The sequence below is a fragment of the Tribolium castaneum genome, chromosome 9 (genome assembly GCF_031307605.1).
Source record: "Tribolium castaneum strain GA2 chromosome 9, icTriCast1.1, whole genome shotgun sequence".
Taxonomy (NCBI): Eukaryota; Metazoa; Arthropoda; class Insecta; order Coleoptera; family Tenebrionidae; genus Tribolium; species Tribolium castaneum.
In genome coordinates this window covers 11,320,482-11,334,260 of record NC_087402.1, presented here as the reverse complement: position 1 = coordinate 11,334,260, position 13,779 = coordinate 11,320,482, and the positions used below count along the sequence as shown (strand labels likewise).

The 13,779-nt window shown below is 30.3% G+C and overlaps 1 protein-coding gene and 1 non-coding gene across 10 annotated transcripts in view; both read right to left on the bottom strand.

Annotated features, from left to right (window-relative positions):
* The window catches only part of LOC663176 (uncharacterized protein), a 24,128-nt gene extending 10,350 nt beyond the window's left edge, over positions 1-13,778 (bottom strand). The window contains exons 1-14 of one of the 9 annotated variants that reach the window (XM_064358953.1): positions 13,615-13,778; positions 13,142-13,565; positions 13,058-13,084; positions 9,713-9,927; positions 9,476-9,659; positions 9,175-9,429; positions 8,923-9,093; positions 5,735-5,839; positions 5,557-5,685; positions 5,016-5,507; positions 2,444-2,653; positions 2,255-2,356; positions 2,054-2,194; positions 1,984-1,998 (exon numbers count right to left, since the gene is read on the bottom strand). In XM_064358953.1, the coding sequence (XP_064215023.1) occupies positions 1,984-1,998; positions 2,054-2,194; positions 2,255-2,356; positions 2,444-2,653; positions 5,016-5,507; positions 5,557-5,685; positions 5,735-5,839; positions 8,923-9,093; positions 9,175-9,429; positions 9,476-9,659; positions 9,713-9,927; positions 13,058-13,084; positions 13,142-13,565; positions 13,615-13,725 (2,581 nt within the window). In that variant the 5' untranslated portion in view covers positions 13,726-13,778. The remainder of the gene's footprint in view (positions 1-1,983; positions 1,999-2,053; positions 2,195-2,254; positions 2,357-2,443; positions 2,654-5,015; positions 5,508-5,556; positions 5,686-5,734; positions 5,840-8,922; positions 9,094-9,174; positions 9,430-9,475; positions 9,660-9,712; positions 9,928-13,057; positions 13,085-13,141; positions 13,566-13,614) is intronic. The other 8 variants (XM_064358955.1, XM_064358956.1, XM_015979087.2 and 5 more) reach the window with 8 other exon arrangements.
* Positions 1,890-2,000, bottom strand: Mir3819 (microRNA mir-3819). Its single transcript, NR_038765.1, has one exon. It is a non-coding gene; the product is annotated as a microRNA mir-3819 (primary transcript).
* Position 13,779: the final 1 nt, after the last annotated feature.

Genomic DNA, 13,779 nt, shown 5'->3' with positions numbered 1-13,779 from the left:
GTCTAACAGACTTAATAAATAATTAAGTTTGACTGATCTGAATTACTATAGGGTGTTTACAATTTATTTTTAAACTTTAGAGCTTTTTATTTTGCTTATTTGAAATGGTAACCCCTGTTTATTTTTATATCGTTTCATGCAAAATTAAAAATGAACATTTTTTCTTATTACAACCCTAACGTAAATCCTAACACATTCGGAGTTATTTGCTAAAAACCTTAACCATGTTCGACTTTTAATTATTAATGTCATTTTTCATTGACAGAATGAGCTTTTAGCAAATAACTCACAATGTGTTAAGATTTGCAACAGGGTTGTGATAACAAAAACATGTGTTGATATGTATTCAATTAAATACTTGACAAAACAGGTTTTGATCAAATAACCCGGAATTTGTTAAGATTTACGTTAGAGTTGTTATAAGAAAAAACGTTAATTTTCCAATTCCCCATCGAATGGGATAAAAGTAAACAGGGGTTGCCATTTGAAATAAACAAAATAAAAAGCTCTAAAGTTTAAAAAAATTGAAAGTAAACTGTAAACACCCTGTAGCAAATCAAATCAATCAGACTTAAGTCTGTTAGATCTTGTTCGTTACGTACCTTATAATATTTTTTTATTAATTTTTAAAACTAAAGGTGTTTTCAACAGTAATCCCTAAACCGATTTAAAAAAACCTTTAGGGACATATAAGAAGCTAGAGAAGCATCCTAATGAGCACTAAAAAATAATAGCATGCCATTAAAAATATCATTATGACGACTTAATTTTTTGGGACGCTTTGTATAATAAGAAATCTATTCTTGAAGTACGTTCTACATTTCTACAAAATATCAAAAGACCAACTTTACTAATAACTGAGCTACAGAAGACGGGAGCTGAGTTGGACCACCCTGTGTACACTTTTTTACAGAGAATTTAATAATACTATCAGCAATTTAGCTGTAATAACATAAAGTTTTATTTTTTACAATAGGAATCATTGGCGGCTGTGATATTTTTGAAAATCTTATTTTTTTCATTTAATGTCTATTTTTGTAATACAGTATTTTTAAATATTAAAAAAAATTAACATTTCGCCTTTTTTATAGTAGGCCATGAAAAAATTTTGAATTATCAATTAAAACCATGAAAAACATATTGCCCAACAAGTATTTATAATTTGATGATTTCCTATACACTAATTCATTCAAAAACAGCATAATAAGTTATTATTAGTTGTAAGTTTTGCGATTAATAAAAATTATAAGTTTTTAGTTTTAAAATGGCATGCTTACGTTGTCATTTTATTTTCTACTTAAACATGAAATGTCGGCAAACAAAATCTTATTAATTGTATGATTTCCTGTCAATAAAATTTTATTTTACAAAAAATGTCAATCCAAACACCAAAATCAAATCCCAACGTCATTTCCATTGCATTTCACTAAATCATAAAATATGTTATCAAATGGTAGTGGCACATCGTTTTCAATTTTCTACACATTTTTAATGAAATTAAAATTTGCGACGATCGTATACTTGTTCAATTAAAAATAACTTCAACATAGCTTATTTTGATAATGTCACATTTTTTTATTTTAATAACTGTTCACAAAATTTCTAGATTATTCACACCTTTTATTAAAACGAATTTTCCATGGCCAACTACTTTCAAATATTTTAAATATATTATTATCAAAATATATAAAAATATCAAACTGAGTTTATATTGTATTCAGTTCAGAAAAAAATGAGCTTTTCGAAAATGTGATAGCCAACTATAATTCCTATTTAAAAAAATATACAATTTTTGATCCTCAAAATGTTTGCAAATCAAAGAAGTTAATGGAAATATGTCGCGATTTCCAGTTCGAGCGCTTATTGCAATATTCGTTTTAGTTTTTTTCTTAGTGGAAGCATTTTTACATCAAAAACAAATAATAATTTTACATAAGAATAGAGCCTTGCTCCAGAACTAAATGGAATATTAATACGAATTACCTGTTAGCTTCCTAGCTGCTCAAAAACAATATTTTTTAAGCTGTGCAATTTTTTTCGATAGTTTACTTACCCGACTCTTTGATGTGTATTCTGGCGAGTCCTGAGAGCAGTTCAAGTGCCGCCAGAGAAACATTCAGATCTGTTTTCCACGAACTGATCAATCGATGACATACCAAATAAGTCGCCCTAACAAACAAGGCATGTGCCGAATCTACAACCAAAAATTTAATTTATTATTTTCCGATTGTTTAAATTTCGTGAAACGTGATACCTATCGGCATTAAATCATACGAATCAACAGGACCAAAGTGTTCAGGTGAAGTGGAACGGTCATAACTGCTAGCCATGCTCATGGTACTGGCAGTGTCGGACGCTACATAAGCACAAACAAGCAAAAAAAAACAATACAAACGGGGAAATAATAGACAAACACAAAGCTTCACTTATTATTATCAAATACCTGAACTTAGCAAATTCGAGGAAGTATCAGTCGGTGGTTGTGTCACTTGTTCGACTTTCTCATAAATCGACGAATCTTGAACACATAAAAACAGACTTCCAAGTAACATATGAGTATTTTGAGGGTCGGTCTCAATCTGAAGTGCATTCATGACGAGATTCATCAATCGTGGTTTGAGTTGAGCGAAAGTTACAGGACGCTCTGAGAAACCTAAATGATTTTGTGAAAAAACTATTCGAAAAAATTGGGAAATGCCTTCGCTACCAGCAATGGGGCAAATTAATTATTAATAAAAACTAATCATCGAAGAGCATTTTAACCTATACCATAGTAATCAACAAGTGATTTTACATTTAGAATTTGTTCCAGCAAATTCTAGGCAGAATTGAGAATAATCAGTTTATACTGTAATTAAATAAAGCATGTAATTGTAATTATAGGTCTGTGTTATAGGAACCTATTAGTTGCTTCAAAATTATAAAAACGTCAACATCGTATTTTCTCTTAAAATTAGCTGTTGTAAATTATTCATTCACATCAAAAAAAAAAAAATAAAAATAAGATCTATTCATTAATAACTAAGTATTTTACAATTTTATCGATCTTATTTAAAAAAAAATATTCGGTAAAATATGAAGTTTGCGTTTTCATAGTTTTGAAGCAGCAAATATAGTGAGTAAACTCGGAGTAAACTAAATGAAACTCAAAAATTTCGTAAATATTGTAACGCTATAGGTAAAGAATATAACAAATTATTTACTTATAACAAGAATAAAACAATAAATTTGAATTTTTTACCATAAATAATTACTATTAGCTGTTTTGAAACTATAAAAACGGCAACATCGCATTTTCTCTCAATATTAGCGGTTATAAATTACTCATGTACTTCAAAAAAAATACTAGCTAACGTAATTTATACTTTGAAAAAAAGATCATTAATAGCTAGTATTTTACAATTTAAACAATCTTATTTAAAAAAATTATTCAGTAAAATGCGACGTTGGCACTTTTACAGTTTTTAAACAGCTAATAAATAAGTTTAAAAAAGTATCATTGCAGCTAATCAAAATGTAACAGTAAAGCCAATGAAGAAATTAAATGTAAATCTGTTCTTAAAAACAGTATACCTATTTTAGTATTAAATACTTTTTTAGTAATTAACTGATTACGAGTACATCTACAAAGTATGAAAGGAAAAAAAAGGGAAAAATCTAACACGAAATGTCTCAAATGCTGCATCAGTTTTAACGCCTATAATTTTTGAAAATGATTAACATAACAGATTACTATGTAATTAAATTATGGCGGTCATTTTGATTTACATTCAAATTAAAAACCTGTGTGTTAAAAACTTGTTATAGCAAAAGTTTTATGCACTTTTCTATGCCTTTAGAACCATCTGGTACTCCTAAAAGTGCAAGAAATACTCAACAGGTTCGATTTTAAAAAATCAGTTCTATTATTGTCGAGATTTTGGTCGTCGATTTCCGGTACATTTATCAGGTAATAACTCCGAAACTATTCAACTTAATATCTTTTGTTTATTAGTGAGTTTGTGCAACACTTTTTTATACAGCGTGTTAGGGAATGGTTTAGCAAAAATTTAAAGGCAAATAGAGAATGGCAAGACAAACCGATTAAGCAAAATTTATGTAAATCAAAAATGCATAATTTTCCCAAATTTTCCCATAATTTTCCCAAAGTTCCAAATTTTGAGAACCTCTGAACTAGAATTATAAAAATATTATTGACAAAACAGCAGAGGTGAATTAACTTCTTGGTTCACTGTGCTATTCTTCTATTTCAATTTGTGTTTTGCTATTAAATTTTACGAAAAAAAATCAATTTTTTTGGCCAGGACTGGGATTCAAACTCCCCACACAAATGATCATTCAAACTCCCCACACAAATGATCATGTTAGACACAATTTTGAAAAATTCTCAAAACGGCCATGCTCCGTTTAATTATGTTTAATAAAAACAATTAACTGCTGATAAACTATTATAAGCCACACAGTGGCTCTCAACCGATAGGTTAACAAAAATTACTGAAGAAAGTACGCACTTTTTGGAAAAATGATATAAGGGTTTTTAATTTGTCTGATTCTGACAAATTCACATACGAATTATTGCTAAGCCATTCCCTAAAACCCTGCACTTATATCATATGATTCATATGTTACAACGTTTTTCTCTCAACAACGTGTTAATCTAGCCAGTAAAAAATCGAGTAAGAAGCTTATAATGTAACGAAGTTTATAAGATTTGTGACGCGCAAACTCACTGTTATTTTTGGAAAATTATTTTAATTATCTATTCTATGTCCTACGATTAATAGTTTTCGAAAAAAATTGCTAACAAAAACAAAAATAGATAAAATTCGTATGTATTGATAACTTGAAAACTATAACGAACTTGACGATTTTCTCAACGCTTATCGAATCCCTGGATCACTTTACACAGGTTTACGTTAAAATAGTTCCATATTTTCGAATAGTTTTGTTGTAATTGGCAAAATAAAAAACATTGTTTGCCATTGCCGGTAGCGGAGGTACTACCAAAAAATTACCTGAACTTATCAATTCCTTAATCACAACGTTCTGAAAATGTAGCGGCAAAACCAACATTGATGACAATAAATGGATGGAAGCTCTTCTTAATTCAATTTTTGAAACATTCGAATTTAATTTCAAATCTTTGTCTGGTAAAACAATCTCAAGCGCTGTTATAAAAACAGGGATAAGGACTCGAATCCCGTCTAAATCAAGTCGGAATAAATCTGATGAGTTCATTAATATTGCAACCATGGTTTCGCCACACTCGCGATTTGGTGCTTTCAACCCTTGTTGTACAGCGAGATAAAACCGAGCTAAATACACGGGAAGTATTTCCTCGCCGGTTTTTTTCGCACACATAATTCGACAAAGCGTACCCAAAGCTTCAGCCTTGCCACCTTCATACTTATCTATGGTCAAGCTAGGAATGTCACTGATTGAACTCGGTTGCGAATAACTCTCCATCAAAACCGAACTGGGTCTTTTATTTTGGTCGTGTGTTTGTCCTAATTTAAACAAAAATAATTGATTTATAACTGCGATTTTAATTCTTACGGTTGTGTAAATCGCAACCGAGAAAAGCAGCTTCAAATAACCACTCGCCAAATAAATGCAAAATACTGTTACATCGGGGCCTTCCTGGCGCTAAGGGGTTGCGTGTTTCAACACCAAAAGACGTTAAAGCTGTAATAAAACTCTAGAAAAGCAAACCAAATTGAAAAAAATCACATACAAGAAGCGCTCGAAGCTGACGAAGGTCCCGAATTTGGGGCCGAAGCGGTCGCAACAACCGAACTCCGACTTGTCGTCAAACCGATCAGAGACGATTTCGGAATACCTACAACCCCAAATCAATCACACACAAAATAAACACACTCGCGTGAAAACGATGATTGAAAATCTTCCATCACTTGGTGAAATTTACTTGTTTCAGAATTTCATTAATTAACATTTATTACAAGGAATTGTAAAAAAATGAGAAAAATTCACAAGTACTTGTGTTACAGAAGACTAGATTAGGAGACGAAACGAAACACAAAATCGTTTTAAATTAAATTAAATTCAAACAATTCACTAATTATTTGTAAAACAATAACATTCCGAAATGTTGAACTATGCATTCTTAATAAGCTGAGAAAAACTGACAAGTAAAATTTTCATATTTTTCAAAACGCTGCAAATACGGTGAGAATTCTCGGCTGGAAATTTTCGAGAAATTTATACAACTAAAAAAAATCAAAATTGTTAGTCAAATAAATGCAAAATAAAATAACGCTAATTAAGCAACACTATTGTTATTCATTCCATTTTGTTTAAATTAAAATTTAAATCATATTTTTTAACAACATAACCAAAACTAACAAAATTATTTGATCGTTCGGCACACAATTAAAATTAAAAACATGAGTAAAGGCAGTAGCGATCGAGAGAAATCAAAAATCAACTTGCTTGATTCAAATATTTCTTAGAATAGAGTGTGCAAGCTACATTTCGGAAAAATTGACAAAAAAATACAAACAATGTATTGTTTTGAACTCTCTATGTTTGATTACAGACCTAATACTCGGTGACATTTGAGGAAATGATATCCGGTTGTATCTTAGACAAAAAAGTTTTTCAAAATTTTTTCCTTTTTTTTCTGTGGCTATTTTTTTAGATTTTAATTCAATTGCTTTAAAGCAACGTAATAGGTTTTGAGAAGCTAACCGCAAACTCATATTTATTTACAATTTTTGATGGTAAAATTTGACACTGTTAAATTTTCTGAATTTAAACTTATTCGCTAAAACCAACCATACCTCAGAAATCATAAATATTCAGTGAAGCAAGTTGTTTTTTTAAGCTCTACTATAACTTTAAAACATTGGTATAACTTTTTTCTCCTCGAGAATAAAGTTCGATTTTTCGAGAAATCTCGCTTCGAAAAGTCTCCAGCAAAAACCCTATTATTCAAGAAAAATGTTAGAAAGAAAGTTGTAGAGAATTAATATGTCCTTTAAAAAAGTCTTCAACCGTATGTCTATCGGGAAATTAATTTATTACACCTAAATCACTGAACTTTGTTCCTTACACTTTTTTATACCGGGTGCTCAAAAACTGGCGCACCAACTCATTGGAGTGTGGTAGAGAATTGCTTACCTATAAAGGTAGAAATACTAAAAAAAGTCTTTGTATTAAAGTTATTGATAAATAACGAATTTAAATTAAAAGATATGTGGCAACGTTGTCTAACAGTCGTAATCGCAATAGAACTTGATCAACAATAAAAATAAATTATTTTTAAAACGGTTTCCTAGGAAATAATTCTCAATGTTGACACATCTACGAATTGTGATTTTTTTGATGAATTTTATTTTTTTTTTTAATTAAAAAATCTGCTAAAGTCTGATAGGAAATTTAAAAATAATTATTCATTGTTGTGTTAGGGAACGATTACTTAGTGTGAAACATAAAACCATTAAAAAATAATGAAAACTGAAGAAGTTTACAAAATAAGTTTGTAGCTCCATATTTTTTAAAATATGTTTTTAGGAATCGTTTCAAAATTTTTTCCGTGATCTACACATGCTTCTCAACAGTGTACCACTGAGTTGGTGCGCCAGCTTTTGAGCATCCTGTGTGTAACTGTATTTGCAGCGCGTTTTGATAAAAATGGGACGATGCACAAATTTATAAGTAATAATAGTAATTTTTTTATATTGTTTTCAATAAAGTATTTTGTACCACCTTTATCTCTGACTGTGTATTAAAGACCGGTTTATAGGAGCGTCATTAATTTAATCAGCAATTAAATGTGTGATTAAATTATCAGGTGACCAAATTGAAGCATTTTGATTGGTATATTCGCGTTGTTAACTTTTATTATACTTTTTTATGTTAAATTTTCGTAAAGCTTTCTATAAACCGGCTCTTAGTTTTTAAATTAAATCTCTTACGTTTCCATTGTTGGAGATGAAAATAAAGTATCGTCATTTAATAATTTCTGATAAGTTAAGCTCCATAATATTTCGTTTAGAACTATACACTTTCAAATATTTTTTTACTTCCAAAACAAAATTTTAAACTATTATAAAATATTTTATTCTTATATTTTTTGTAATAATGATTTTAAAAGACTTGTCTAACTGTATTATAAGATGTTTATTTACCAATTAATATGTATTCTTTTATACATCTGATTGTAGATAAGTGGATTTTTTTCAAAATTGTTTTTTATGTGCTCAAATAACCATCTTTGATTAAATTAGCAATTAGGTACATTAATTTCACTTTACTCATTGGAACAACATTTGACTATACTTTAAGACGTAACAACCCCTAATAATGGAAATCCTCATTTTTGTCAAATGGTTGTTTAACGTATCCACCAGTTGCTTTTAATACCGTCCTATTGACAAATTATCTTCCTTAAATATAGTTGCAACAAAAGAAATCCTTGGAGAGAGTCTAAATGAAACAGTACGAATTAATTTTTTTTTCCTCGACTGTATTTTTTTATTTTATTTTATTTAAAAAATTTTAAAATTCTAAATAAACTATTAACAAAAAACTAAATTTAAAAAAGAATCCAAATTTTAAATTTTTTGTAAATCTAGTTTACGATAAATTTTTTGAATTATGTTTTTGTCACCCTATTGAGAATTTAATGCTCCATCTGCTTGTATTTTTTTGTTTGCCTTGTACTAACCGTTACTTAAATGCAACCGTTTTTGTAAATTCGTTATTAGAGCGTAATAGAACAGAGGACGTTTTATTTGTATGACGTCTCGTATCCTCAATTATAGTAATCCGTAATAAGCATAGAGAAAAGAGTGAAGTATCTGTTTCTGTGTGATTATTTAAAAAAAATACTTCTGAACAAAATTTTACAATCATCGCTTCCACTAGTTTAGTTTGTTAAAAACACAGACTAGATCTAACCCTTAGAGACAGAGGACGGTGCCACACTAAAACTTTTTGCCAATCTGCGTTGAGTAGGAGGAGTAGGACTAGGTGAATAAGTAGCAGAAGTTTGATTTGGTGCGGCTTCTTTACTCTTATCAGTGCTGCCCCCTGTTATCATATTTTCCCACCAAACAGCTTGTGCTACACCTGAACCAACGTAAAACAGTGATCGATTATCAAATGAAGACTGTTAGCAAGGCAGAACGAAACAATTTGGTTGTTACAAACCGAGAAATGCGTCCACTTGACCAGCTATTCCCTTGATTGCTTTGAGAAAAATCAAAGGGAGGGCCTGAAGACAGGGATGTTGGCAGGGGTCGTTTACATTGTCTGTGCTTATCGCAAATTGAAGAAACTTCTGAGTTTGGCTAATAACTTCAGGTTTAGTCAAACTAATCGGATTTCCGATTGTGTTCAAAAAACGGTACCAACTCTGAGCTATACACTCATTTGACATACCATGAGTTATCAAATCGTCATCGCCTAAAATTTATTTAAATAAAACGATTTTTTCTAAATAATTGATTACCGATTTTTAGTTCAGGGAAACCCGGTCCGTACATGAACGCCAAAACTTTGGATGTTAAAACTAAATTGACTCGATTCCATTGCTCGATTAGTGCGACTCGATGACGCCAATTCATACAACACTCTCTCAAAGTTTTCCAGAGAGGTGGTGAAGGGAAACATTGAGCGCACGCTATGAGCCATATCTTCAAAAACAATAAGTGACGAAACAATCCAAACAAATAAATATTTAACGGACCTCAAATAAAACACTTAAAACTCTTTCGCAAAGTTGGTCAGCTACGTCGTCTTTTACTGTTGGTGGTGATAGTAACGTGTCATTTATTGCGAGTAAAAATAAAAGAAGTGCTTCCCAAGTCTCGCGTTCGAGCAATTTTGACTCGTGAGCGATTTGCTGGAGAGTGCGCAACACCCTGTGACACAAAACGGCTTGCCTGTTGATTGTATCAATTCCTAAATGAGAGATAAGCGATTATTTTTTTATTTAAAACTAGCTAGTACACAACACGGAGGATTAAAATATTATTAGCTAGGACTACATTACAACAGTAACGAAGTCAGATTATAAAAAACTGTTTTTTTTTGTTAGAAAAAATAATTTGCTACTAAAAAGTCAATTCTGTTTTTTATACTGATCTACGATGATTCAAATCCAATAATGCTGCTCTGTAATGAAATCATTCTTTAAATAAAATTATCATTATATTAAACGTTTAATGAACATAGCACAACACACATTAGTGTTACAAACTATAAAAACACAACGTCCCATTTTCTCTCAAAATTAGCTGTTATAAATTATTCTTGCACTTTAAAAAAATAATAGCTATTGTAATTTATACTTTCAATGTGAGACCAAATCATAAATAACTATTTTACACTTTTATTAACCTTATTTAAAAAATAAATTTTGTAAAATGCGACGTTGGCATTTTTAATAATTTTAAAATAGCTAATAACACTATTAATTGTATTAGCCTATGTTCAGTTTTAGAAACTCTATGTCAATACATTGCAAACAGTTCCATAGAGATGCCAATGTTCAGCAAAATAAAATCTTCACTGTAGAGCTGCTTCCCATGGCTGTTTTCAGTATTTTGCAATCATTCGTTTGTACGAATATTTATTCTATCTAGTGTAAAATCGTATTTTATCCACTGTTTACTTCATGGTAAAATGACATTTTATCCTCTAGAGAAATAAAGTTCACAGCAACCATTGTTGCTTTTTCTGTTTTTGACGTTTTCTTCATTGTTGAATTACTGAATCAAAATAATTCAGTAACTCAATCTAAAGAATGGATTAGGGAATAAAATTTTGTATTGTACACAACGATAAAATTCACCATTATCTTTTTAAGTATTTTAGCTTCGAGGCGTAGGCCGCTCTCAAAGATAAAATCAAAATTTATCGTTTTGCATAATAAATAATTATTTTTTAATTACTTTTTAATTTCTCAAAATTCAATATTAGTTGTGATTCGTTTTTGCGTTAACGTAACCTTAATCCATTTAAGTCGTAACTGTATATTATCCGTTCACGATTGTTTTAAACTCTCAGCAGGCGTAGATATATTTTTGTTAGATTGGCCTTAGATCCTGTCAGGTGCTGTCTTTATGACGTTTTCTTGTCAAAAATTCGCTGTGTTGTCAGTTCTACTGCTTATTAATTTATAATGCCGAAAGTAATTTCTGTTGATAAGAAAGGTGTATAAAAGATGCTTTGAAGAATACAAGAAAGACAGACCGGACTTTTTTAACTAATGATAATGAGTAGAATAACAATAAAAACGTATTCAATTATTTATTAAAAAAACGAGCGAACTGACAGCAGTCTTTGGTTGTCATCAATTATAACCCAAAATAAATTTCTTACGACAACTCACAGTACTGCCAAATAAAATGTCAGATTTTCATAGATAGTCCGAATTTGAAACAATCGTGAACGGTATATATTAACTGTTTCAAAACTCTAACAACGCCAACGTCGCATTTTATCTTAAGTTTAGCTGTTATAAATTATTCATGCACTAATGCACTAATCATTTATAACTATTTTACAATTTTATTAATCTTATTTAAAAAAATAATTTGATAAAATGCGACGTTGGCGTTTTTATAGTTTTGAAACAGCTTATGAATTATTACTGTGCTTACTGAAAGCTTACTGTATTACTTTGATTGATAATTATAAACGTCAAAAAATTCAAGAATTAAAAATCGTCAAAAAAAGAAGAACAACAATGATTGTGAACTTTATTTTACTAGACGATAAAAATCCATTTTACTATGAAGTAAACAGTGGATAAAATACGATTTTATCCATGACAATGGAATAAAAAGTTATTTTTTACAGACCAGTGTAATTATTGTAAACTAATGGATATAGTATAGAATTAAACGAACTTTTAGACGACTTTAACGAAAATTGTTTTATTTATTAGGTAAATAATAGAGCAGGGGAATTTAGTTTTACAATGTCATTTAATATTATTTTGTTTCAATGTTTTTTGTTAATATCTTTTTGTCTTCAGCTAAACTGATTATGTTTGGTTAATGGGGATTTATCGATGTTCGAACAGAATTTAATCAGTTTGTCACTTATTGTTATCCCGAACGGAGTTCGAATAAAATTATTAAATAAAACTTACAGTTTTATTATTTATTAAATACCCGCCCCAAGTTAAGTGTTAAGTGTGATTCGTTTTTGATTCCAAAGCGATCGTTTAGATTTATAGGTTTATTTAAATAACGGTCTTAAATTTATGAGACAATGGAATGGATTTCTGGATCAGAAATCATTTATAATTCAATTATTATTTTCTGAAACACAATTAACCCTTTCTGAAATTAATTTGTTTCATTCTGAACAGCTGGAAAAGGTGTAGTAATAATGATCCTTGAAACTGTAACATTTTGTCAAAATAGCAATTATTTTGCAAACCAATTTAAGAGTAGATTTTTAACTGTACACCCACAAAACTGCAACGTTTTTCTTTTTCTTTAGTTTCGTTATTTGCACGCAACATTTATTATTATTTTTAATAAGGGGGCACTTTCCCTTCTTTGTAATGCTTTAATTTCGTCTACTATATTATTGATTGACTATACATATTTTACATAATGAATTTTTAAATAAATGACGAACGAATACACATTTTTGTCTTATACTAAAATAGAGAATAAAGGCCGGTTTATTCAATTAAAATCTAACTATTGTTAAAAATAAAAGCATCTAAGTTAATAACGAGCCCAAATTGAATCAACCAAATGCTCTCTCTCAATCACGAACTAATGATAACTTTAAACAACGCATTAAATTTTAATTGAGATTTCTATAAACCGGTCTAAAAACCGGTGACTAAAAACATAAAATTTTGAGATTCAAAGAGCAATTTTTTTCTTTTTAACAAAATATAAGTATGACTAGTTAATAGCTTACCAATTAATTATAATTTGACTTTTTGTATCTTGAACCGTATTTAAGAATATGGACCAGAGTGCATATTATATTTTTTTATTTTGCTTTTTGAGTGATTTTGAATATGGTTTTAATCCTCCGTAGTTGGTACACAAAGACCTACCCAAATCCTGATATAAAAAAGGCCAGTCTTGTAAAAGCAACATTACGTTTAAAATTAATCACAAAATAAGAATTTTTTACTTACCTTCTCCTTTCCTTGGAATAAATAAATAGTGAAGGTGGGCGATAATCTTCCGCGCGTACACATTCGGATCTTCAACAATTGGCTGAGGAACGCAAACTTTGGGGCTCAGTAACGCTGACAGCCACTCACAGTAAACATTAACACAATCTTTGATTGCCTCATGTTCTGATAGGGGTAAAGACAGCCCAAAGCACAGTACTTCCATACACCATTGCACCTCTTTATCAGTCACTAGAGGACTAGGTTCTGCTGGTTGACTAATACCCAAATTACTCGCCAATTGTCTTACTACGCCAAGAGTCACTTCTTTGCTCGTCCCTAAACCAAACTTTTCTAAAACACTTTGGTTTTCGTCGCCGTTCTTCTGAAGCATGAGACTTAAAGACGTCCATTCTGAATACATCCCCTTATTCTCGCCGCTTTCCTTCAAGACTCAACTATCAGTGAAAAATAAAAAACGTGGGGACGTATACTTTCAAGTTCATGCGATTAAACAGCCCCAAATTCATAAGCTCGATGTGGATTAACTGTTGTTTATGTTGATAAAAATAATGACGTGAACAGACGTCAAAAACAGCTGTCATGCACCGAACAACTACTAAAGGTGCGAACGATTGTTTGTTCGTCCGAATTGCAAA